Genomic DNA, 27,008 nt, shown 5'->3' with positions numbered 1-27,008 from the left:
ATCTGGCAACAACACCCTATGAAAAACCGGTTTTGCACATACTACCAGAGAGCAGGTCATGTGGTCGAGGACTGTCACTTCAAGGCTCAAGAGGTCTTCCACCTAACAAGCCTCACCAAACCATTGCGATTGCACAATCCAGTGGGACTTCACCTTCCGCTCTTGTCTCATCTGCTCCTTCAGCACCCACTGTTGCTGGGCGGCCCAGCCCTTCAACTACTGCCTCTCTCTCTCTCCATCAATCCTCACAGTGCCCTAGCGCCTTCCTCCAAGCTGTTGCCCACTGTTTGGCGCCCTTCTACCTGCTATGTTTAACCTTGATCCTCATTGCCAAGACCTCCACCTTCATCTGCACCCTACATTTGCAGCTTCTAGCTATAGGTGACAGTTGGCAGCCCTCCTTCTCCATCAGGCGACCTTCTGTTGTTGTGTTTGGAGCTCTCCATCACCTAGCGGCAGCTAGCAACCTTAAATTTTTGCAGAAATTAGGGTTTAATAGTAACCTCAAGACTTGTGCCATCAGTCAAGGGCATCGTACATTGACATTAGCACTTGAAATTCAAGGAATTGTGAAGGATTTCAAATGCCAGCTCATCCATTGTGAACTTGGAGCATTATTTGGCTAGTTGGGGTTCCATTAGAGCAAGTCTTTGGTGAGAGGCAATTGGTCCAAATCATTTGTTGTTTGTTGGTACAACAAGGGGCTTTTAGATCAGCCAAGGAGATTATGGAATCTTGGCTTGTGCCCAATCCATTAGCCAAAAAAGTTAAAGAAATATCAAAAGGGGTGACACTTTTGGAGCCAACAAGGTGTCTACTATGCAAGATTATTAAGGTAAAGTGTGTATTTCAGTTTATGCTCATTTATTGATTGTTGTAATTGAGTGCTTAATCAGGTATTACCACCTTGTTCGAGTAGGAAGGCTCGTTTTATGGTTCCATCGCTGGGATACTATCAATTCCTTTGAATTGGTGGGCTTGAGGCACATGATTGCAAGTCAGCAGCTTTGCATTAGTGCTGAAATTGTGCTTTGCGAGCATGTCTTCACACGGTGATATGGGATCAAGTGTCGATGATGCATCTCAATTTGGTCATTCACATGGTGAATGGGGAAATGAAATGCATAATTATGGACAAGGTTCTTAGCATGAACAGCAAGCTGAAAATGTGGGAAATGACCCAAATGCAAGGACTTCCATGCCTCAAGATGTTGATGGCAAGAGGGTGAAGAATTTGATGATAGGTTTAAAGATCGAATGAGGACAACATCAAATTTATTTGCTAAGTTGGCAAAGGATCCTCAGTTTACTTGATTCTTGAATGCCTCAAAGAAGAACAACAAAGGCAAAGAGAAGAAGACACCTTCTAGAGCTTCGGGACTGCCAAAAAGAACAAAAGGAAAAACCTGAGCCTCCATTAGGAGAGCCCAAAGTTGCTAATGAGCACAAACAATTGGTACCTGTGGAAGAGCAAGTTCAAATGCATGGCCAGCATGGTAGTGCCAATCCATGGGAAGATGGACAGCATGATGTTCATGCAAATGCAACATGGGACAACAAGGATACTTTGGTGGTGGCACCATTTTCCATGCAACGGTTGGTCAAGGACTGCATACAGGAATGTATGGCATGAATCCCTATGGTATGTGGCAGCCAATGCATGGTTCTCAATACCCAATGTATTTGGGTATGTCAGGTGGAATGCACAATCCCATGTATGGCAGCATAGGCATGATGGTTGGGGTAGAAAGTGGGCCATATGGACATATATTTGCATCCCTTAGGGCTGTTGGAGCACAAGGATTTAGTGTTGGTCGTGTAAATGTATCTGATAGCGCTGATTATCATGGAAATGCAGCAAGGGCACCCTTTTTGTAGCAGTCTATTTATGACAATTTGACTCCCATAGGTCTGGCAAAGGACTATGATGAAGGTGGCAAAAGTATGAAGTCTGAACCTTTCAGTGGTGCACAAGACAGGCTGAAATTGCCTCCACATTGATGGATACACAATGTCTTTCATTTGAGCTTACTGATGCCTTTTCATGGTGATGTGCTAGAGGATGTATTTGTTAAAATTTTACTCGAAGTTGAAGAGCTGGATGAGATATTGGTACTTGAGTAGATGTTTGCAGATAAAGAGTAAAAGATCAGGGGTAAGGTTTCTAGATTGTATTTGGTGAAGTTTTAGAAGTATTCACCAATGGATGCTAAATGGATGGAGAAGAATGACTTTGCAGACCATCCTCAGTTGTTGCAGCTTTACCTTGATGCTTTCAAGTTAGAGCCGGGCTTAGTTAGGTTCTGTAAAGCAAGGGTCTAGAGTATTACTTGGTGCTCGTGAGGGAGCTAGCACCTTGACTCCTTATTGATGGACAACTCTAGATGTAATGGAATGTATTCAACATACATTCAGGGTGTTGTAGCTGATAGTATGTTTGTTAGGGAATCACAATTCAGTGTACTAGTCACTATGTTTGGTGTGCATATGGTATGATTTATTATTTGCAGCTTTGGAACTATACATTTGCATCATTTTATGCTTGGTGTAGTATCAGTTATGATCAACATCAGATCATTGGTTTTTGATAATTAGACTAATCTTATATTGATTTGTGGCAAATGGTCATTAGTTTTTAGTGGTGTTCAATTGATTGTATGGACATCAGCATGTGTTATGATGCCATTGATGTTTCAGCCATGGTTTATGCTATACTATGTTTTGGTTTTGCGAGATAAGTTTAGGTCATGAGTAATGGATGCATCCCATGATATTCTAGCAACGCTTTTGAGATTCTTGGTGAGTCTTATGCTATGTATACTTGCTGGTAATTTTCAGCATGTGTTTGGCAATAGCATGGTTTGGCAGTAGTGGCTAATGTTGACTTTACTACGATGCCTTATAGAAATTTTGGTGCAGTACTCTTCTTTTGATGCATCCGACAGTGCAATTGGGGAGGATTGCAAGGATTTCAAAGGGGAGTGCTATCACGAGGACGTGAAATTTTACTTGCTTTACTTAACATTTGGATTAATTTTTAATCAAATGTTTTAAGTATGTGTTGCACATGTGAAGTGCAATTGAGATTATTTCATTTTTATGAGCCAAGGACTTGAGGAAATTAGTGGATGTCAAAGGCAAAAGTTGTCTAAAGTAATATCGCATTGATGCTAGGTGGTATTTGGTGATAGAAACTGACCTAAGACATTTTATTAGCATTAAGTGTTAGTTGTTGACACTAGGAATTTGGTATTTAATGGTATCTATTGCCAATTCGGGGGAATAAAGAAAAAGACTCAGAAACACTTGGGAGATGAATTGGCCTAGCCAATTTAATTGTTGGTTGGTCAAACTAGTTTTTTGGGCACCAAAATAATTATTAATTTTTTTTTCAAAATTTTAAAGGTGAAATTAATTTCATAATACAAATAAAACTGAAACATAGGATTAGAAGGCTGCTACTTGGCAAAACTTGCCCATGCAAGTGGGAAAGACGTTTTTGAGGCTGGGGGAGAGAGAGAGGGGGTCATTCTAGCTTTGTACAAGCTGAGAGAGATCGAGAGAAGGCTGCAATAGCTGCTACAACAATCCACAAATAATTTCCAGCCAGTAAGAGACCCTCTGGGAGCTGGTGACATGACTTGAAGAGACCACAGTAGTAGCTGACAGCAGTTTGAGGGTTGTTTCAGTCAAATATACATCATATTCATTAAATTTTCAGCTTGGGAGAGAGGGGGGAGGTGTCGCTGGTCTATTTTTTGAGCAGAGAACAGCAAATTGCTGCAGGCAATAGCCACCTGGGGCTGGTGACAGCAAGTGCAAGCTGGCAACAGCGTTTATGAGCCTTCTGGTAGCAAGCAACTCAATTTCAGCCATTTTCCCGTGCGGAAAATCAGAAATCTCTCTCTCTCTCTCTCTCTCTCTCAGGCATTCTCTCACATTCTTCAGCCCATTCTCAAGTTATCTTAGCAAATCTCAACCATTTGGAGCAGATCTCAGCCAGATTTGGTGGACAACATGGGGAATTTTGCTGTAAACCCTAAATTTCTGTGGAAATCAGGGTTTAGCAACCACCTTGGGACCCTTGCCATTAGTCAAGGGCATTGTACATTGAAATCAACACCTAAAATTCAAGGAATTGTCGGAGATTTCAGATGCCAACTCATCCATTCTAAATTTGGGGTAGCATTTGGCCAGTTGGGGTTTCATTAGAGCAAGTCATGGGTGAAAATTTAAGGTGCAATTGGCCTGAATCATTTGCTGTTTGTTGGTATAGCAAGGGGCTTTTGGATGCCAAGAAGATTGTGGAATCTCAGCTTTTACTAAGTCCATTAGCCAATAAAGTTAAAGAAATACTGAAAGGGGTGCCAGTTTTGGGGGCAATAGGGTGTCTATTTTCCAATATTATTAAGGTAAAATGTGTATTTCAATTTATGCTCATTTATTGATTGTTGTAAGTGCTTATTCAGGTATTACCACTCTTGGAGAAGGAAGACTAGGTTCACGGAGCCATCCTAAACTCCGAAAGAAGCTCGGAGGTGTTTATGCATTGGAAAATAAAAATTCCCTGTGCCATCTGATAGATCTCCAATCCAAGGAAGAGATATATGATTCCAAGATCCGTCATGTCGAACTCTCAGCCTAGTATTGTCCATGTTCGATCAACCTCTTGTGTGTCGCTCCTTGTGATAATGTGGTCATTAGCATATAAGATGACCAAGATGCACCTGTCCTTCACAATCTTGTAATAAAGATTGGGGTCATAATTTGATTGATGGAAGCCACTGTTCAAGAAGCATCAATCAATCCACTAATACCAAGTCCTAGGAGCTTGCTTCAAGCTATAGAGAGCCTTTCACAACGTGTAAACAGAGTCCTCCTTCCCCTGTACAAGAAAACCAGGAGGCAGGGAGACATAAATCTCCTCCTCCAAGATGCTATTTAGAAAGGCTGACTTCACCTCCATTTGATAAATCGGCCAATGGTGATAGGTGGCTAAAGCCAAGATAGCTTGAATAGTGGACAATTGAGTTGTCAATGAGAAAGTCTCAAATTAATCCAAACTTGTCCACTGAGAGAATCCCTTGGCAACAAGCCATGCATTACGCTTGTCTAAGGTCCCATTTGCAAGATACTTGGTGTTATAGGCCCACTTCACACCAGTCACCTTCCGTTTCTTTGGAAGAGGAATCAACTTCCAAGTATGGTTCTACTTGATAGAATCAAGCTCGGCATGCATACCACTGCACCAAACATCCTATGCAAGAGCCTCAGTAATTGTAGTAGACTCATTTGTAACATAATGGTATAGTTCACGCAGAGTGAACTATCCCATTAGGCCTGAAGCCGAGCCAACCTATGTGGGCCAAGAGGTGTCTTAGGGAACATAGTAATTCTTGAATCGTGCATGAGTCTCTCATACCATGGAGGAATGGTGATAGGCTTATCCTGTTGCGAAGGAGACCGAGAGGTCTCTGGTACTTGGAAAGCACTTGTTTGTGGAAGGGACTCCCTCCCACTAAGGGAAGGTAGATCCAATGAATATGACTCCCCCTTTGGTGGCTCCTCATCCGATGAATATGACTCCCCCTTTGGTGGCTCAATCTCCCGAGAGGAAACCTAAGGAGATGGGAAAGGGGTAGAAATACTCAATGATGAAGTAGTAGATGAAGGAACGATCAAGGGTGGAAGAGGAGAATGTGAGTGAGAAGTAAAAGGGGGGGGGGGGGGGGTTTTGCAAATGAAGCAGGGGTGCCAAGGGGTAGCTTGGAAGGAAGGAGAGGGGTTGATGGTGGTGGTTGGGAGGTAGGGGTGGGGATTAGTCGAAGACGAAGAACCACTTGTAATAGAAGAATCATCAATTGGATCTTTAGAGATTGCAGGCTCATCGAAGATCACATCCTTACTCACCTTGATCTTTGAAGTCTTCAGTTCGTAGAGCCGATAGCCCTTAGTGGGATGTGTCGTAGTAGTCGCTACCTCACCCCATAAGGAATGGGAAAGACTCATGTGCACCAACATTGAGGCCATTTGAAGCATGGTTTGATTGGCACGTTCCACCACACATTTTTGGATGGTGTGTTTGGATGGGAATACTCCACCTGAATATTGTGGTCTCTGCAAAACTTAGAAAATAGGTTAGAACAACATTGCCACTGTGGTTTGCTCAAACATTGCGAACTTTTAAAGAGGTTTTCTTCTTTGTAAGCACCTTCCACTTGGAGAAGTGGTAGTATTCCTCTCTCTTGTACTTCAAGAAATAGGACCACACATAATGACTAAAGTTGTTAATAATCAGCATAAGATACTTGGCCTTTTCAAGAGAGGCCGTGCCCATAGGTCCGCAAAGATCGGTATGCACCAACTCAAGTGGTGTAGAAGCCCTTCGAGTAGCAACTTGAGGATGAGGTTGCCTATGTTGTTTGCCCCTCAAATAGCTAGGGCCTAGAGTGTGTGCAGGAGGAAAATTTGGAAGTCCCTCCACCTCCCTCTTGGAAGCTGGTTGAATAGCATCAAGATTCAAATGCCTATAACAAGCATACCAAAGCAGTCCAAGCTTGTGAGAAGACTGCGCAACAAGGGTTGTAAGGGTGTAGAGTCGACTCTCCTGTGTATCTATCCAAAGAGTAGCCCCTGAAGATTCATCCTCCATTGTGGCTGCATCTTGCGTAAAGATGACTTGAGAGTAGCTAGCTGTGTAAGACCGTAAATAGAAAAAATGTTAAAACCCAAATCTTGTACCTAGAGGCTTTGGTTGAAGAAGAATGCTAATTGGAAATAAAGGAATGGTCCCCACCCCATGCATGGGGACTGAAGAGTTGTCACTAGTGGTGACAGATTCCCCTCTAGATCTCATGTCTTGAAGTCAAAGTCATGTGGGAAAAGGCCTTACTATCCATGAGCCAAGGCTTCTCCTCAGAAAAAGTAAGTGCCATATCCTCCACCTCAAACAAGTGTACGAAGGTAGACTTAGTGGTAGCGGGTGTAGTCTTCAAATCCTTGGGTCCATCCTTGGGCTTCAAATAGGGGTACTTCTGCTAGCGCTTGTTCTCAGGATGAGTGCCCTTCCCACAATGTGGGCACTTGGGCTTCTTCTACTTCTCATCCTTGGAATCATCCTTCTTGTCCTCTTGTTTTTTAGCTAGGGGCTTTCCCTTCTTCTTTTCTCCTCGTGAACTTGCAGTAAAAGCCTTCATGGAGCCGGATCTACCAGTCCCCACCTCTTTGAGATGTGCATCGTGCTCCAAGACAAGTGGTGAAAGCTCCTACCAAAGAAGCTTATCTCGGGTTCTCGTTTTAGAAAGCTAGTGTAGAAAACATCGTACCTAGGAGATGGCAGTTGAGCCAGTAGAATCATGGCCATATCTTTCGAAGATATCCTCCTCTCGAGGAACGCAAGCTCGTCCTACATATCCTTTAGTTTATTGATGTGACCCTTCATAGAAGGAGAGTCATCAACACTGAGCATTTGAAGCTTCTTCTACAAGGAGATCTTATGGGAAAACGTCTTTCGATGGTAAGGAGATGCAAGCTTCTTCCTCATCTTTGCTACTGTCTTCAATCTGTGAACATGAATCAAGACATAATGTTGTAAACTCATAATTGGATTCAAGAGTTGAGCAAATCCTAAAGGGCTGCAACATCCATTGATGTCCCATGTGCGGGATCTTCCACGGGTCAGAGAATAGGGAGAGAGGTAAACTCCTATAGGTCGAAGGTGTCAAGAATGCACTCCACTTTAGACGACCATAGAGAATAGTTGGAACTATCCAATTTGTCCTCTTTGGGCAAAGAAGGAAGTAGGGGCACTTGGATAGCGGGTGCCATGTAAGGCATCTTTGGGCTAGTTGTCACGAGGACGTGAAATTTTGATGCTTTGCTTATGTTTAATTGACATTTGATTAAAAGATTAATCAAATGTGCAATTAAAGGATGCATGTGTGTTGCACATGTGAGATGCAAGTTACTTTTTTTTACAGCTGAAGGCCCAAGGACCTTGTGAAAAAGATGGGTGTCAAAGGCAAACGTTGTAACAAGTTACACTTGTTAGTTTCTAGGTGAATTTTGGTGTCAGTTTGCCCCTAGGACCATTAATTGGCCATTAAGTGTCAGTGGTGACACTAGGGACTAGGCATTAATTAATGGATTAATGCTTGTCCAAGGGTCAATTAATGCATGGGACCACTTTGGGTTGCAAATGGCCTAGCTAATTAAATTTTGGATGGGCAAGGTCAATTTTCTAGGCATGGATGAAGGGTTGAAAATGGATTAAGAAAGCTACCACTTGGCAAAACTTTCCCATGCAAGTGGAGGAAAGGCTAAATAGGGTTGAAGGGAGAGGGAAATCTCGTTTTTTCATTTTGGAGCTGTTGGGAAGAAGTGTTGGACTGTTGCTATCTTTCACAAGGAGGTGAAAATTTGATGCTTTGCACATGTGTTGCACATGTGAGGTGCAAGCTACTTTTTTTACAGTTGAAGGCCCAAGGACCTTGTGAAAAAGATGGGTGTCAAAAGCAAAAGTTGTAACAAGTTACACTTGTTAGATTCTAGGTGAATTTTGGTGTCAGTTTGCCCTTAGGACCATTAATTGGCCATTAAGTGTCAGTGGTGACACTAGGGACTAGGCATTAATTAATGGATTAATGCTTGTCCAAGGGTCAATTAATGCATGGGACCACTTTGGGTTGCAAATGGCCTAGCCAATTAATTTTTGTATGGGCAAGGTCAATTTTTTGGGCATGGATTAAGGGTTGAATTAATTTTCAGAATTAATTAATTCTGAAAATTAATTAAATGACTGGAAATTACTGAAAATGGATTAAGAAAGCTGCCACTTGGCAAGACTTTCCCATGCAAGTGGGGGAAAGGCTAAATAGGGCTGAAGGGAGAGGGAAATCTTGTTTTTTTCATTTTGGAGCTGTTGGGAAGAGGTGTTGGACTGTTGCTGCCAGCTTTTGGGGCCATTTCCCAGCCATTGGAGACCATTTTGGTGATGGAGATTGCATATTCTTGATCTTGGGAAGCTGGCAATTGCTGCTGATGCACTTTCTCTTGAAGATCACAGTCTCTGATGCTCCTATTGTTGTTGGTGCATCTGTTTGGGGCTGGTACAACAGGGCAGCAACTGATTTTGACCAGTTCTTCACGACAAATCTCAGAATTTTCTCTCTCTACAGCACTCTCTCATCTCCTTCAGCCTATGCTCAGTCATTCTCAACAATTCTCAGCCATTTGGAGGAGATTTCAGCCATTTTTTGGTGGGCTAATCTGTAATTTCTGTAGTAAGCCCTAATTTACAGCAAAAATTAGGGTTTAGCAGCCACCTTGGGATCCGTGCCAGAGATTGAAGGCTCAAGGGACTGAAATCAGCAGCTGATAATTGAGGATTATCAAGGGATTTCAGGAGCCAGCCCACCCCGAATTGATTTGGGGCAGCATTTGGCCAGCCAAGGGTCAAATTGGAGAAGAAGTCCTAGGTGAATCAAGGGGCAAATGACCCAAAAGGTTTGCTGGTCATTTATGACAACAAGAGCAATTGGTTAGCAGGAGATTGAAGAATCTCAAGTTGTACTTCTTCCAATTGAATGAAGCTAAAGAAATACCGCAAGGGGCACCAGTTTTGGGGCCAACGGGGTGTCTACTGTCCAAGAATGTTATGATAAAGTGTGTATTTCATTTTATGTGCATTTATTTATTGCTGTAATTAACTCTTAAATCAGGTTATCACCACCCATTCCAAGAAGGAAGGCTGGTTTCACTAGTTGACCGAGCCTTATGGGAAACATTAAGGGAGGGAGGAGGAGAGGGTTGCTTTGAACGAGGAGTTTGGATGGGGGACTCAGATCTTTGATAATTGCGCGGTCTCTCAGATGAATGATGAGAAACCTCATCCTTTGAGTCATCAACGTTGAGAAACTGGTGTCAAGACATCTTCGAAAACCTGCAATTACCCAAGAAAATCTACATTTGGTTGGCAATAGCATGGAGAAAGGAGGAAATAGCTACAAAAGTTAGTGTAGATGTGCCGCTTGAGGGAAATATGCTGTTGTTGCTGCAAAGTTGTCACCGGTTGGAGAGGACTGTCACCAACCTGCATTTGCAGCCAAAAAGCTGTCGCCAGCCGCCGCCAAGTAGGATTATGATGTCGCTTCAGTCCAGTTGTGTCACCTCATGCAGCAATAAATGCGTTTGCAGCAAATGCAAGGGCTGATGCTTGCATTTTGGGGCTGAGTGGTCTCCTTGTCAGATAGACTGCACTGTGTTGTCTCTTAGGTAATGATACCATGTGAGAGTATGCAACGAAAGAAGGAACATGAACACAGTGAGAAGGGAAGAGAGGCAGCAAGAAGAAGGAATAAAATTTGCATTGACTGAGAATGAATGCTGAATACAAAGGGAGGATTGATTAGTCTTTGCACGTAGCTTGAGGCATTAGTGAGGGCCCTAGATCAGGTTGGAAATGATGATGGCAACAACCGTAGTACGAGAGAGGGAAGAGAATGTAAAAGTGAGAGGAGCAACCTGCAAAAGATGATGGCCAAAGTGAAGAGTGACTAGCTATAGCCTATACATAGCTAAAGACAACCGAATCTAGCTGATTTGCAAAAAAGGGTCCTAATTTGACCGATTTGCTGCAAGTAAACGGAGGGCTGTAATAAATGCAGTCCGCGGACTGCATAGCAAAATTGGACAAATAATGAGGTGGCATCGTGGATAGTTTGGAAGTAGATAGGCACTGAGAGGAGGTGTAGATCGACTAACAAACATAGGAAAAGGGCCTAAAATAGGAGAAATGCATTCTAAAATGCCAGAGCTCCCTTGTCTCTATCAAACTTTGACAGGAGCTCATAACCGGGAGATGACAGATTGACATGACTAAAATAGGCATGCTAATGAAGTTTGCCTTCCTTAACGGTGATTTGAAGGAGGAGATTTATGTTGAGCAGCCTTGTGGTTTTTCGTCATCCAATGGCCAGGTGTACGGGTTAAAGGTCCTTTACGGCCTCAAATAGGCATGCTTGGAACAGGAAAATAGACTTGTTCCTCCAAGGGAAGTTAGGGTAGCGGCGCTTGTCTTCCAATCCCCAGCTGTATATCCACACCTCATCTGGCAGGCATCCTTCTTCATTTCAGCATTCATTGGCTGCAGATTTCTGGGTTCGTCTGTCTCTTTTCTCTCCCTCTTCTCTTGTGTTCATTATTGTTTAGTATTGTCCATATGCTTCTACATTCGCTGCACTTTGACAGAGGAGCATGTGTCCATTCTCCAGCCATTTGGGGACATCTCTAAACTGTTGTTTTGTTGCAGATTCTGCTTTTACAGACTTCTTGTGCAGGGAGGCCTGAATTATTCCCCTACAAGCTATGTTTGGTGCTAGACATACCCATCTTAGTCTGGGTTTTCTGTTGGAGCCCGTTCCTAGAGCTGTGTTTTGCAGCATGTGGCTGTTTTCTCAGTTTGGGTGGCTTCATTGACAGGTAGGCAACCATTTTCTGTCGCATTTCTGGGCTGGGGACTTGTGTGACAGCTAGATGCCATCTCAGACCTGCTGGGTGGCTGGTCACAGGTGCTTGCATCATCACTGCAGACCCTGATCTCTGCTTTACTTCAGGCTCATACTTTCCCAGGCTCTTCTGGCTGTTTACAGCCCTTTACAGCTGGGTTTCAGCCTGCACACCCTGGAGAGCGTGTTTTCAAATCAGCTACTCTGCTTGGCACTATGGCACCCTTCTTGCCTCAGATAATCCTTGTCTACACTGTGGCACATCATCTTTTGCTGACCAGCAGATTGATGGGCCCCGAACAGGCAGAGAACAGCGAGAGAATCATTATTTTCTTTCTTTCTTTCTTTCTTTCTTTCTTTTTTTGCAGGTTTTCCTGGAGGACTTCTTTGGCTGCGGGGTATGACCGGGGGGCATAGGTGTCAGGGGTTTTAGAAATGGGAGGTATGAAATGGGTTTCCCAAGTTCCATATGAGGATCCTAAAACATAAGAAATGTGTTTCTTTCAATATGAAAATTAATGAAATTTTATACATATAAGTATACTTGGAAGTCCCATGGTCCACAACAAAACATATATTGAACATGATTCAACATTGTATACAAAATCTAAGTGAACAATCAACAAACCAACAGTTTTCATAACACATACACAATATACCATATTCCACTGTTCATTATTACAAGCCTTGAATTAGGTGTCATTGGCAATTACGAATCTCAAGCTGAAAGAGTTTGACCCAATCAACAAATAGGAGTCTGGACTGAAAATAAATGCAACTGCATGTTCTTGCACCAATTGTGGATGTCATGACCAAAAAGCGTAAAAAAGCACCAATCATGGATCCTTCAAAGGGTAAGGAGGCTACTTATAATAGGCCATAATGAATGATTAGATCTGACTCAGAAAATGGATCAATTGATCCAACTAAAAATGGGTGGACTGAAAATATGTGATCGTAAAAATTAATTTGGACGTTTCCTATGTTTCTGAAATGCTTGCCCGTTTCCTACATTTCCCAACATAGGAAACACGTTTCTTGGTTAACTAGTTTAGCTAGGTTTAGAGCTAGAACCTTAGCTTTTTCGACAATATGTTATGTAGTTTAGTTTTCAGTCAGGAAGTCCAGGCCAGTTCCAGTCTTGTTGGGGTGACTATACTGTTTTTTGACCCCTTGAAGAGTTAGTGTATGGACAGATAGATGTACATGTACATATTGTTTGCACACTGATTGGAACTTTAACTGTTGCGATCATATTGGGTTGCTTTTGGTACAAAGTCTGTGAATTGCTGCAGGCTTATAACTGAGTATGCTAGTAGAATATGCTTATAGTTTGCACTCCAGGGTAGTGTGCAATATTTCTATTCATTGATTTGCTGGGGAATGAGTGACATTATTCATGGACCATCCTCAGGTTTCATAATACTGATTTGTTTTGGATTGTTTTTATTTAGTGTTCCATGATACTATCTTTTTTTGGTGGTTTTAAGTTTTGTTTCATAATATTGATGGTTTTTTTGGTTGTTTTTTTAGGTGGGCTATTGTGTATTTGGCACAGTGGAATCCCTTGGTGAATCCAATTTTGAGTGAAAGCTAGGAGGAATATGGTTGTTGGCATTTTGATGACTTCAAATTTTTTGGCAAGCTTTGTTTCATGCAAAATAATATTGGCATTTCATATTTAATTCAGCATATTCCAATTGGATAGTATGGTAGGGGATTGTTTTGTATATGTGGTTGTATATATTTTAAAAGTATTCCCAGTCAATTGTGTAGATCAAGTTAATGCTCTAAACAAGATGAACAAAAGCACAGGTCAGAGCGCTGCAATAAGGTAGGCTTATGGATTTGATTGCTTGATCTGTCTATTTGTACTCGTATTCACAAAAGTAATAAGGGACAATAGAAGTTCAGAGTATCAAAGTAGCTCAATAGAGGTTTCAACTTTGAGGTTGATTACATGTACACTCTCTGGACATTATTATAAGAGGAGACTTTCTTTTAGTTTCTGCATCAAGCTCAATAATAGAGTGCCAAGACACTTTCAAGGCCATGAGAGAAGACAAGGTGGATATGGAAATCTTTTCACAAAGCCCCTTTTTCATTCTCATCTTAACTCTTCGCATTCACTTTTTTCGATGAGAATGTTGAAGTGGTTACATGCTTGCCTTAGATATCATAATTCAATCTTCTGTCGATACCTCTATTTCGAGTTGAGGTCTAATTTTTTTGTGCCACAGGTGTTGTGTATTTTTATTTGTAGTGATATTTGAAAAACACATGTTCTCATTTGCATGAGCAATGTAGGACCATTGGGTTGCATCAACTCCTTGTTTAACATACACTTGTTTAATATCTACACAACTCTCTCACTTCAATCTTTTGGTATCAGCATAAATGTACATTGTGAGAATTTTTTGTTGGACCATGGGTGTTTAGTAGATATGTACACTTTGGCGGGGACCTTGTGAGAGTGAACACTATGTTGGATGGATCAAATTGATGCTTTGATTATTTTGGAATTGGTTGCTTCCCAATTGTTAATTGATGAGTTGCAAGGATAAGTAGGCTTCATTTTTGAACAGTGAATATGTTATGTTAGACTACAATGCAAATCTATCTAATGTCATGTTGTATTGCCACGATACTAGGCTAGATCATGTAGATTGTATTTGTTGAATGTAGCTGATTTACTTGCAACATATGGTTCAAGTGAGCTCTCTTGTATTTTGATCATGCATCTCTCTACTTTGAGATACAAATACGTGGAGATTCCCTACTATTTACAATAAAGTTTATTTATATTGACCATATTTTAAACATCTTGATGAAAAATGCTACAACAAATGCTACATGGGGTCTTTTTAGTGGGTTGTAAAATATCTATGAGATCAATGAGCATCAAGATGTAGTCGACACACGAAGCGCATGCTGTGTTGCCAAGCTTACAATATACTTTACTGGTGTAACAAACGTGCAAGGCTAAAGCTCTTAAAAGATAAAGGTTACTAATCTAAAATGGTTATTTAAGGACTTTTATCACAATTGTAGGATTGTTTGTACAAGAACTCAGTAATGGAACTTGTATGAAAGATATTTGAACTTTGGTTTGCTAGCGCCTTGGTAAGCACTTTGGGCTCTAACTATTGTAACTATTCTCGATACTCCGTTCATTATCAAGGCAAATGGTAAGCTCAGGAGGATTGGGTGGCTTGACAATCAAAGTTCTTCTTGTGATGGTACTAGTTGAACTTAGGATCAATAGGCTAGAATGAAATGATATACTTTCTTTAGCGCCTGAGCAATTTGAAAGATTGCATGCCTTTTAATGTTTGTTCCACCATCCCATTTACACTATTGAAGATTGAGACCTTAAATTTTCCCCTTGTTTGGCACATGGATCACCCTTTAAAATGGTAGATTGCCACACTTTGGGTTGCCCTAAAAAAAGGAAGTTACTTGGTGTTGCCTTGTGGGAGTCTATAGCATAGCACTTGCATAACATGAAATTCACAAAAAATTGGTCAAGTTGAGAGTATAGTTGACATATGCATTCATGCATCATTTACAAACATCTTAATGTTGGCTTGTGCTTTCCATAGTTTACATGTCTTTATGGTTGGAATTTGAATTCTCTATGAAGGTTTTTTTGGGCCACTAGAATTTCCATAGCTTGAGTGACTCCATGATACATTAACATTAAAAGATGGTTGTTCTAGCTTCACTTTTTCTTTGTTCATAATATGTAAGGTGAGTAAAATTTCAAATGGTGGCAATACCAAGTGTATCTCTTTCTAACCTTGGATTTGCAAGAGATCCAATAGTAAAGGAGCCTCTTGTTCTCCTCAGAGTATGGTGTTTAGTACATGTGCTAAATTGCTAATTTCCATCCTCAAGCAATGAACAAACATATATTTTCTTTCCTTATTTCACACAAAATAACAACATACCATGCACATCAAAAGCTTTTAACTATGACAAAATTGGTCTCTTGTTAATAAAATTTCCTCTTGGTATCATACCATGAATGTAATGTGGATTTGATTTGTAATTTAAATAGTAGTATGTAGAGCTTCAAATAGATAGCGGTTGGTTTATAATTTAAATAATAGTATATAAAACTTCAATTGAATAGTGGTTGCACACATTTTTCTCACTTAACACAGATATTAGACTTCTAGAATGTGCCTATTGTTCCTCTTAAAACATCGGTTTATCTTGGCATGTAAATTGTTTATTTTGTTCAATGATCTTTTAGATATTTGCATTTAGTTGAGGAAAATCATCTCCTATTCACTTTGCTACAAAGTTGAATTCTTGGGTGGTGTTTTTATTATTTATCGGGTTTTGTTCCTCGGGCTCTTTATTTGAAACCTTGATTGCTTTGTTGTTTTTGTTTCTTCAAGAGTAACTTCTAGTGAAATTGCACTTAGCAATATGGCGATTAGCATTACTCAAAGTGTTGCAGCTAGGAATTACTTTCTGTCTTTTCACTTTGGTAGTTTAGTCTTTAGAGCAGGCGGTGTTAGTGATATTTGAGCTTTAGGAGGTAGTTTACTAGGAGTGCGCATTGTTGAGGGTGCTGATGAGAGAGTTGGGACTCGGGAGAAGTATTAAGGGAGAGAATCGAGATCCCACCGCGTCTTAAAGTTCCTTTAAGGCATGTTTGGGCGTTGGGGGGCGGCTGACACGTGGTCCCCTCTCCTCTTCTGCATGCCACCTGCCAAGAGGAAGGGGCATGACGATCGGGACCTAAGCTCTGGGAAGAGGACGATGACAGAGGATGGATGTGCCATGGATATCGACTGTGTTTCGGTGGCCAAGAGCGCCTGGAAAGACCAATCTGTGGCTAAGAAGGAGGTGCGCAAGCAACAACTGGCTTACAATGAGGGACGACGAGCTGAGGCAGCAGTGGCGGGCAAGAGATTCTTTCAACAAAGATCGCGCTCTCCTTGGATCGAATCAAGCAACGTTACTCGAGCCTATCTACTGCTGGTCTGTTTTTCTATTTTCTTGGTAAGGCTCCTAGTGAGTTGGAATTTGACCGCTGGTTCTCAAGCACCTTCCAAGCTAGAGCAGGGTTCCTTCAGTTTCGCTTTGTGGGGAAGGGATTCTTCATGGCCTTGGGGTCTCAGTCTGAACAAGACTGGACCCTGGATGTGCTGTGGGGTACCGTAGGAATCTGGTCTTCATGCTCTCACAGAGCCGAGGCTTCTTTTTGGAGAAGGTGCTTCTCACGAATGCTCGGTATGGGTCACGTTTCAGGAGCTTCCATTGTGGCTCAATGATGAAGTGCCAGCATTGGCCTCAGTGCTGGGAAAGGTGCTCCACGTGCCAAGCACTGCTATGATTGGTGGAGTGCTCCAGCAGGAGCGCAGGGCCTATATCCTATCGATTGAAGATAGGACCCACCTGAGTTTATGGAACTCAGAGACGCTAATGGCTTCGACATCATTCTTCAAGGCAGGTTTGGTACCTTCCTCGATGCCTGTTACTTGTGCAAACAAAGCGATCACTTTGCAAAAGATTGTCCTAGTAAGAATGAGGGAACACATAAGCCTGATGACACCCAGAATGAGAACCAAGCTCAAGGATGGAGGAAGGATAACGATCTCATGGCAACACATGAGAAAGGAGGCCTAGCCTCAGACTCTCAAGGCAAGAAGAAGCCTGAAGAAGGTAAGCAGGGCAGGCTCAAGAAAAAGCAAACCAAAGAATGCCCAAAGTGCTGGAGCAGTGAGTAAGCCCAGAATTAACATGGATAAGGAGAACATTGCCCTGGGCTCAAAAGGGCCAGGTAAGGCCAGCTAAAAGAACAAGCTGTCAATTAAACAGCTTGCCTGCATTCCACTTGTGGATAGAAATTACTATGCTGCTATTGAGGGGAACAAGGATACGGTGGACGATATCTGCTTCTGAAATGGATTGAGCCTCAAAAAATCTGACCAAATGGATTGAGCCTTAAAGAAACTGACCGGCCTATCTTGGAACATCAGGGGATTGTGTTCCACTAAAAGGATGGAGGTCCTCTATGGGGTTCTCAGCAAAAGAAAGCCAGATATTCTGGCTCTACAGGAGATCAAAGTAGATGCAGGAGATGCTGTCCAAATAGCACCACCTGGTTATGTTGCAGTGGTCTCTGGGTGTCAGAGAGGAGATGGAGGGCCAATGCTGCTTATCAAGGATCTATTACAACCCACACTCAGGTGGTTTGTTGAAGATGGTGCAGTGGTAGCTATCAAAATTGGAGGGGAGATTGTGTTTGTGGTTTCAACCTATGCATCTAATGTACCCGGGAGAAGGGCAGCACAATGGGATTTCATGCAAAGAATAGAGGATTACCCCGCCCTGCTCCTGGGGGATTGGAATATGACGGAAAACAAGAGTGACTGCTCGTATGAAGCCTCATGCGTGAGCAAGGAGGAGGTTGAAAAGTGGCAGGGTCTAGTGAGCTCTCACCAACCAAAGGATGTGATTGCCTTAACTAGGTCTCCACATGTCTTTACTTGGCATAATTGGCAGGGGGGCTTGAACTGGAAAGCATCCAGGCTAGAAAGAGCCTACGCTTATCATGATGGATGGTGGCTCTCTGCGGATTGTCAAATCGAGGTCCTCAGCAGCTATGTGTCTTCAAATTATCCTCCGTTAAAAGTAACTTTTAGAGTGTTACTCCCTAGGGCCTCAAATAGTGGCCCTCCCTCTTGGAGACTCTTAACACTTCCCAAGTGATCAGGGGTTTCTTGCTAGAGCAAGAAGAGTGTGGTGTGAGACCCGGCAGACGCATACAGATGGCCTGGTAATGTGGGAGGCCGGTAATGGAGCCTTAGTTTTTTCTCGCCAAGAGCCATAAGCCGACAACTGGCCAGGACCAGAAGGGAAGCTCAAGAGCGAGGGACAATTGTTAGTGGCTCTTTCTCTGTATCCTAATGAATCTATCCTAGTTTGCTCACTGTGGGAATGTGAAGACTTTCTGCAACAGCAGGAGAAGTACAAAGTATGTGTGGTGCAAATCCAACTCAAGACCCAACGGGACCTGGAAGGTGACACACCAACTTCCTTCTAATATAAAGCTCTCAAGCAGAAGGTGCAAAGAGAGACAATAATCTGCATTGAGGATGATTGGGGAGGAGGGTAACACAAAGCGAGGAGATCATGGAGGTATTCCACAAACATCTGTCTTCCATTGTCGGTGTTGACTTACAGCTGTCGGATTACAATGAGAGATTAGCTGAATTATTCAAGGGCTACCCAGGTTTCATCCTGATTGAGGTGGTGACTCAACTTAGCAGACTGTTCTCTATGGATGAGGTCGCCTTTGCAGTGCATGCCATGAAAGAGGGGAAGTCTTGTGGTATAGATGGGATTCCAGTGGAAGCATACAAGCCAATATGGGATGTTGGCAAGAGGGACATGACTGAATTTGTGAATAGGTACTTTAGGATGCATGAGGTGCTTGCAGCTATCAATCAAGGCATGATAAAGTTCATCCCAAGTCTGAAGCCAGACTCTGGGTAGGCCAATAGAGGCTGCTTACAATGCTCACTGTTGCATACAAGGTTCTTGCAAAGCTTCTGGCCTTGCGTATCAAAATGATCCTCTCTAGGGCAATACAATCCAGACAATATGGATTCATCTTTGGCTGGAAAATTCAGAATGCTATTCTTAATCTTACCTGTGCTATAGATTGGGCACTAAGCAGTGGACAGAAGTGTCTTTGGGTCGATATGAACCTTGGTAAGGCCTATGACCGAGTCAGCTGGAGAGTTCATCTTAGCAGTTTTACAGGTAATGGGGTTTGGAGACAGGTTTGTAAATATAGTCGTTACACTATTCATAAATGCTTCAGCTTGCATCTGCATTAATGGGGAGGTGTCACCTGCTTTCCCCCTCAAGAGGTTAGTTCAAGAGGGGTGCCCCTTTGCCCCTTTGCTGTTGGCTTTGGTTTCTGATCTAGTACTCAGAAGGATTGACTGGTTAATCCAGCAAGGAACATCACTGTCTTTAGTTCTTCCTGATGGTAAACAATTCGGCTCCCAGTCTTTTATGGATGATAATGAACTTGCTGATTGCTGAACAAGAAAATTTGGATGTCCTGTTGGGAGTTTTTCAGACCTTTGCAATCTCCTGTTCTCAAGTACGTCTCACTAAAACTGAACTCCTCTACATTGGGTTTGAGGACCCACCTCAGTGGGTGGGGTCCTATGGCTTCAAGGTAATTGCCAAAGAGCAGGTATTTAGATACCTCGGCTGCCCACTAGGATTGGGGGTGATAGGATGCCAAAGGTTTGACTGGTTCATGACCAAAGTCAAAGGGAAGGTGAGGAAATGGGAGCTACAAGCAGCCTCCTTGCTAGGCAAGATAAACATTTTGGATTCTATGCTGGTCTCCTCAGTTGTCTTTATCGCAGGGGTCCTGACATTCAGTGTTGGTGCATGGAAAGAAGTAGAAAAGATCTTCCGGTCCTTTCTCTGGCAATCTGGTGATTGACATGCATGGCATGGCATACCATGGGACGTGATAACAACAAATAAGTTGGAAAGGGGCCTAGGGGCCTAGGGGCCTGGGAATCCCTACCCTCAAAGAGAAGGCCCGAAGATTCCTATTGAATACAGGCAAGAGACTACAGGAAGATCAGCCATGGATGCTGATTATTAAGCAGTGGATGGAATAGTGCAGATTACCTGGGGGCCTATGGGAAATTTGTTGGCAGGATGTGCTTATGGCACAACAGGTCATGATCAGAATACCGCAGTCAGACAGCTGGGTGTCTAGTTGGACCTTGGAGATCCTCCCTAATGGAGACAGCTGGGTGTCTTGTTGGACCTTGGAGATCCTGCCTAATGGACACGAATTGAGCTGGCAACAAAGAGGAAAAGGGAGATGACTCTCTGGAGATGGTCGTTTCTCTGATAGTGAAGCTGAGTGGATGAAGGAAGTGCTTGAAAGGAAAAGGCATGACTGGCCCAGAGCCCCCTTCCTGAAAAATTGTCTTCCATTCATGTCAATGGCCATGGAGAAAGGGAAGTGCCTGTGGGATGCAGCCATAAGGAAGGACTTTGAGTGCCAAGAAAGGCACACGCTCAAGTTTGCTGAGTACTGGAAGAAGCATTACCCACAGGTCAAGCCCAAAACATGGAAGAAAAGGGTGAGGAGGGTCTGGAGACAGACCTCCTCCAGGAGGTTGAATTTTTACCTCTGGAGGACCGTAATGAACAAATTTTCAACTAGGGAAAGCTTAGCAAAAGCTAGGGACATTTCCCCAATGTGCCCCTTGTGCAATAGGGAGGAAGAGACACTGCTGCACCTGCTGTTTATCTCTCCATTTAATTGTGGGGCCTAGGGCGAGCTGAATGAGGCATTGTTGGCTATGTGGGATGCGACCCATGCAGTTATATGGAAATTCAGAAATAATAGGGTCTTTCAGGGGCTTAAAAGGTTTTATGGGCTTGAGGTGGCCAAGCGTAAGCAAGAAAATTTCGAAGTCTTTACGGGCTTTGTTAAAAAGGATAGGATGTTCAAAGCCTTAGATAAGGCGATGAAGGCCAATGGCTGGTCTATGACTTGTCTCCACCATTAGGTGGATTGCTGTAAATATATTTTATTTTTAAAGCAAATGCTTGCATTATTAACAAGAGTACTTATTGTCATATCTAGAAAATAATTTAACACTAGTTGGGAGCAAATGATCAGCATTGGAATGAGATCCAGGTTTGAGATTGGGCAACATCAATCTTTTAATACAACTTGTATTTTTCATGTTTACCATCTCTTATTGGTTGCAAAAGTAACGCTCTAGCTTGTTTAGAGAACCTAATCTTAACTCTAAATTATAACATTATGCAATTGTATACGTACTTTTTTGGAAGTTATATTAGAAAAAAGTATATTTAAATCTTAGTTATGCTAGAAATTAATTGACGTACAAACAATAACCATGGCTTCAGTTATATAGGGATCATGATGACATGATTACATTTTTGTGATCTTGTAACAATAACACATTTAACTTTGAGATTTTAAGTTAATAAGATTAAAAATAATGTTAATTGGGTGAAACTTGCTGTGTTAGTCAATCTCTAGGGATTTTTATGTATCTCAACGGGCCCACGAGCATAATGGTGAAACTTGGTGGGTTATCTAACCATGGAAAAATCACTATATATAGAGGAACTTGGTTGCATTTCACTTTTCTAGCTTCCAGGGGAGTCTCTTATAGAGTGTATCCTTCTCAGGTGAAAACTCTCGTATGGGACAAAACCTGGAGTGTATCTCGTACATTGACTAGATGGTTTTGAGAATCTTTTGATGAGTGTTGAGCAAGGTTTCATTCTTTGCAAAAGAATACTTAAAACAAGAAACCAAATTATGGGCAAGCAAGATCATGTTACTTATTTCAATGAGCAAGAGGTAATTTTTGATTGTATGCTAGTCTTGGTTCTTGTTTTTCAGTAAATATTGGAGCAATCACAAAGTGCTTTATATCTTGGGTATTTAGTCCTCTCATGGGTTATAGGCATCCTAGATATCAAGCATTATTAAACATGTGTGAAACTTTTTTAAATGAGTTAATGTCCTAACTTGAGCAATGTTTTGTTCATGGTTCGGTTGTTTGCCTATGTTGTCATTGACTAGGCAAAATTAGTTCATTAGCATTTGTTTGTCATTGGTTTAAAGATGTGCTTTAATGTTATGCTTATTCTTATAGGTTGTATACATAGATTACTTATTAATTACTTATATGAATTACAATATAAGTATGTGTACAAAATATATATGGATGCATTTATGCATGTTTGTGTGGTATAAAAGCTATGAACGTTCAAGGTATTATTGCATGTTTACTTGTGTCTATGCATATTCTTAAGGTATAAAGGCTCTCAATTTCATATAATTATTTCATATTTACTTATCTTTTTCATAATTCTTTTATGTCACATTTGTTATGTGTTCATTAAAAGAAAAAACAATACTCATGATATATTTTTATTTTATCTAAAAAATGAGTAGTGTGTGTATATAGTTGTTGAAACAATACAGTAATAGCATTTACGTGCAAGTATGATTTTTATTTTTAATTGTACTTAATTTGTATGTTTACAATTAAGGGTTTAAACCATTAATTGTTCCATGGATTGTTTTATCATTCATTTATCTATTTACTTATTTATTTCATGGATTGTTTCATGTATTACTTGTTTGTTTGTTTTGTTTTATTGCAAGCATTTGTTGTAACTTGTAAATAGTAACATTATAGTAGATAAGTGATCATTGATCACTTATTTGCTACCTCCATGTGCATTGTAGTATTTGAGAACTTAAGAAATTACCTAGATGTAAGATCACAAATAAAGTCTTACAGGTCTCCTCTTAAACCACACTTTTATAGATTTTGAGGCTTGTCGAGCTTTTGATCGGGCATGGCAAGCTTGTTGGGCTTTGCAAGTACCTTGACAGGTTTGATGGAAAAATGAAAAACTTTAGTGGTGGGTTTTTGGTCGATTAATAGGTTACCCTTTACCTACTTAAGAGCAATTAATTAGAAGTGTTAACATGTTAATAGAGTGATCCCTATTTACATAAAATTTTAAGTGATTATATAGCAATTGAGGTTAGTTGTCCAAAGAAGGATGGAATGTTACAAATACTATACACATTTTATAAATATAATCTATGAAAAAATGGTAATGCTACAAATAATGTGTTTAGTACAAAATATAATCTATGCAAAAAAGTAAATTATTTATGTGGTGAGTTTAATCTTGTTTAGCATACATTTATCGATTAGATTTGTTGATCTTTAAATGTTTTGATTAATATAATTAGATCTTCAATTTAAATGATATTAGAGTAATCAATATAAACTTTTCATTGAATCAAAATAGTAAATTTGACGACCCCTAGGTGTGGTGCTGTGTTTGTGCATGCACATATTTTTATTTTCTTTCTTTTGAAATACAATGTAGCATAAGACGATTTTCTAGCCTCTATGAGGGGGATATGATGGTAAGATCAAGAGACTGAAGAAGGCTCTTTAGAAGGGATAACAAGGTCAATGTCAAAGAAGTAATGATAGAGTGGTTTATGGGTTTTGAGGCAAGGTATCTTGGAGATTGAGACTTGGTCGACGAATGAACTTTCAGAAACTTGTCTCTATATTGGTATTGGTCTTGTTTGTGGGGGAAGAGAGTAGTCGATAGATATATACCTATGGAAGTACGCTTGCATGTGGAGTATGATCTTTGCAAATGTGGTCTTTTAAGTCTTGTTTGGTGACGTGTTCCATGTAGGCCTTCATTGCTTGGTATTGCTTTTGGTAATTATTCAAGGAAAATGGTAGTACTCGGTGGCTTTGAGTGTTTGATCCATTAGCTTAATAATCTATGTTGTTGTGCATTCATTTGATACAAATATGAGAGCACATGCAGTTGACTTGCTTCAAACGCCATTAACAAAGCTACTAGAAGAAGTACCACTTACCAGTTCATTTGAATCCTGGTTATGTCTATTTGATAGCCATTGCTTGTAGGCTATGTGAGGTTTTTTATTGCTTAGTTTGATATGTACACAATTATTGAAAGCACATTTTATTTATGTACACATTTATAGGCTCTGGTTCCATATCATGCTAAGACAATAATATCTAATTTTAGAACTCAAGATTATATTGTACCATAGCACATGCATCGAGGAGCCATGGAAAATTTACTCATAAGGATAAATATTGTGCGATGTTGACAATTACTATTTCTTATCCTAGCCTGCTACCCAATGACATGTAGCTCCTCTTCATTGGAATTTTTTCAAGTAGGGGATAGTCTAGGATGGATCTTGCTAAATCTATACCTTGAATAGTAGCAAGTATGCGAAAGGAGGTAGGGTCTACATACATCGAGACTCTTTGGGGCCTCCATATGACTTCTTGCTACTTTGAGAAAGTCATTAGCTGGGTTCTAAGTTTAGCAATAAAAGCTCAATCATAATTAAATCAACATTTCTTAGATTGGCTTTATCCTCATCTTGTTGTTTCAACTCCTTTATTTTGGATAGATCGTATTGATAAAGCACTTCAGAGAAGGTAGAAGTTAAATGACATTTATTGGCTTCTTTAGTGCAAGATGAGCAAGATTGGACAAGTGTAAGATTGCTTGTACTTTTGAGATTCTTATGTTTATCCTATGGCTCCATGGTTATCATGTCTTGTTCCTTGTCAGATGTAATAAGTGTAGTCACAACTAATGGGTTGTGGCTGTTTTTTTCTAGGCATCACACGATTTGTTATTGGTGGACCGAGTTTTGTTTGCAATAGTTGGACATATTTGTTGCTTGGAATCCTTAGAACTTTTGGAAGCATCCATAGGATTAGTACTTTAAGAGAAGCATGCGTGGAAATATCTATGGATTGATGGTGTGAAAGGCTACTAGCTTCTTGCTTTTCTCCTTAGGCTCCATTTATATTGCTTTTGCACATTAATTGTTTGCTATGGTGTTGTTGTTTCCTTTGCTTCCGTTCATTTCTTTTGGACAATGAACTTGTGGACTTAGGAGATTCTGGGCCCTCAATTGATTTGACAATTGTGTCATTGGGCCACTTGTTAGTGATCTCTACTTTTTTTGTCTCCTTGTGGGGCTTCCATAATTCATGTTGAGCAACATTGTTAGGGTACGATAATTTAGTTTAATCTTATTTTGGAGAGTTTCGTTTCAACATTTTCTCCTTCATTAGATGCATTAACTATGGATGTTGGTGATTGATCTTGCTTAGTTGCCAACCTTGGGACTCTATCTTAGTTGATTATGGATGGCTTGTACTTGGGAATTTTGGTCAGCATTGCCTTCCCCAATTGTTCTTTTTCAAGTTTCATTTTGTGTTTCAATTTGTTTTTCTCTATTGAGGAGAAATTTTTGTGTTGTGCAATGGAGGCAGTCTTGCAGGTGGTTTGGGTAGCCACAACCAATCATTCCCTAAATAGTACCCTTGAGCAAGCAAGAGGGATCATGGAACCCATTGCTACATACTAGCTCTTTGTCGATGATTTTTCCTATGAAATTTAGGCCTTTTTCATGCTTTTTTAGGAGTTTTATAAGTCCAACCCATATACTTGGCACTGCTCCCCCTAGATTTTGCTAGAAGATTGGTCATGCTAATAGGTTCTCTTCCTTCACTCTGTGCTTGCAACAGAGGTGCTTAAGCAATTCCTTGCTTCCCTCATTGGGTTTTTCTTTCTTGTCAAGAATTTGTTTCTTAAATTTTGCTTGAGGACTAGCTTGATCCCCTTTGCTGAATGTTCTGATTATCTACATAATTGAGAGGGTTAAGTTTATTCTTTATGCTACATAGTTGAGCTCGCATTTTGTTGCCTTTTTGAAGGTTCTTTTGAGAAGGATTTATTTTCCAATGTCCTCATTATTGGGAAGGATGTGAAATAGGATGGGCAAGCTTTCCATCTCAATGGTTGTGAGAATTATACACTCTCTTAGGAGAGGATATAACATTCCTCCATAAGAATTGAGGGTTGCATTGGTCAATGCAAGCCTTGGTTGACCTATTTCAATCCATGCTTTGTAAGTTAGGATATTGAAAATTTCTCCTTCATCAATGAGAGCATCAATAGTATACCTTCTTTTTTTTAGTAAGTTTAACCCTCAGATAGGCAAGAGATACTAGCTCATCATCTTTTGGGTCTAGGTCCACAAACGTGATCTTTTGAATGCAAATGTTTATTTCTAGTTGTAGTACTAGATATGGTTCATGTATTGGAATTATGTCTAATTTGTGCAATGCTAATCATAATGCCTTCAAGGTCAAGATTGTTGAGTCTATTCATCTTCATGTTTATCTTTTGAGGGTCTTGTATTCTATTTAGATTGAGTGTAGTCCAAACACATTGTGTAGGTGTTCCTATGTGACCTAGTTACGCTTTATGGCTAGCGTGGCTCTTTTAAGTTCTATGGTCTCTATTTTTAGTCATTATGTGAGGGAATCCTTTTTATTAGAATGTTCTTTATCCTCTTGCATTCTGTCAAAGATGTTAGACCTATTTCTAGGTTTGTTTGATTTTGAATCTTGTTGTTAGAAGTTCTCTCATTTGACTTGTGTTTCTTGGGTGTTCTTAGTGGCATCTTAATTTCTCTTGTACCAAATCCTTTGAGAGGGAAGCAATGGTGAGATGCGAGGTAGAAGCTATAGAGTGCAGGAGCATTGAGAAAGAGAAGAACACAATGTTAACTGTATGGTGCTAGAGGCACATGTAGCTAATCCTATAAGTAGAGAGGAAGGTGTGTATCCAAGATGAAAAGCTATAAAAGGATGTACTTCCTTAACCATCAATTAATAAAATTCTCTTCCATGATATTATGGTCTCATTCTTGTTCATCTTCTTTCCTCCTTAATTCCCTATTCTTTTTGTGCTCTACCATTTCCTGTAACATGGTATTAGAGAACTCCCTATTCTCTTTGGGTACTACTATGTCTCATAAAATGGTATCAAAGCTTCCTTCCTAGA

The 27,008-nt window shown here is 40.7% G+C and overlaps 1 protein-coding gene across 3 annotated transcripts in view; it reads left to right on the top strand.

Moving 5' to 3' along the window:
• LOC148020073 (V-type proton ATPase subunit e2-like) overlaps positions 1-13,214 on the top strand; it is a 78,814-nt gene extending 65,600 nt beyond the window's left edge. The window contains exons 3-5 of one of the 3 annotated variants that reach the window (XR_015694987.1): positions 11,309-11,478; positions 11,613-11,946; positions 12,201-12,337. Coding sequence is in view for 1 of the 3 variants with exons in the window: in XM_087700894.1 (XP_087557020.1) it covers positions 13,038-13,101 (64 nt within the window). In the remaining 2 variants the exon portion in view is untranslated. Of the gene's footprint in view, positions 1-11,308; positions 11,479-11,567; positions 11,947-12,200; positions 12,338-13,037 lie in introns of those variants that run through there. The other 2 variants (XR_015694986.1, XM_087700894.1) reach the window with 2 other exon arrangements.
• The last annotated feature ends 13,794 nt before the right edge of the window (positions 13,215-27,008 follow it).

Source organism: Lygodium microphyllum, chromosome 19, assembly GCF_053477565.2.
Source record: "Lygodium microphyllum isolate KBCC chromosome 19, Lygodium_microphyllum_v1.1.10, whole genome shotgun sequence".
NCBI lineage: Eukaryota > Viridiplantae > Streptophyta > Polypodiopsida > Schizaeales > Lygodiaceae > Lygodium > Lygodium microphyllum.
This window is presented reverse-complemented; position numbering and strand designations above follow the sequence as displayed.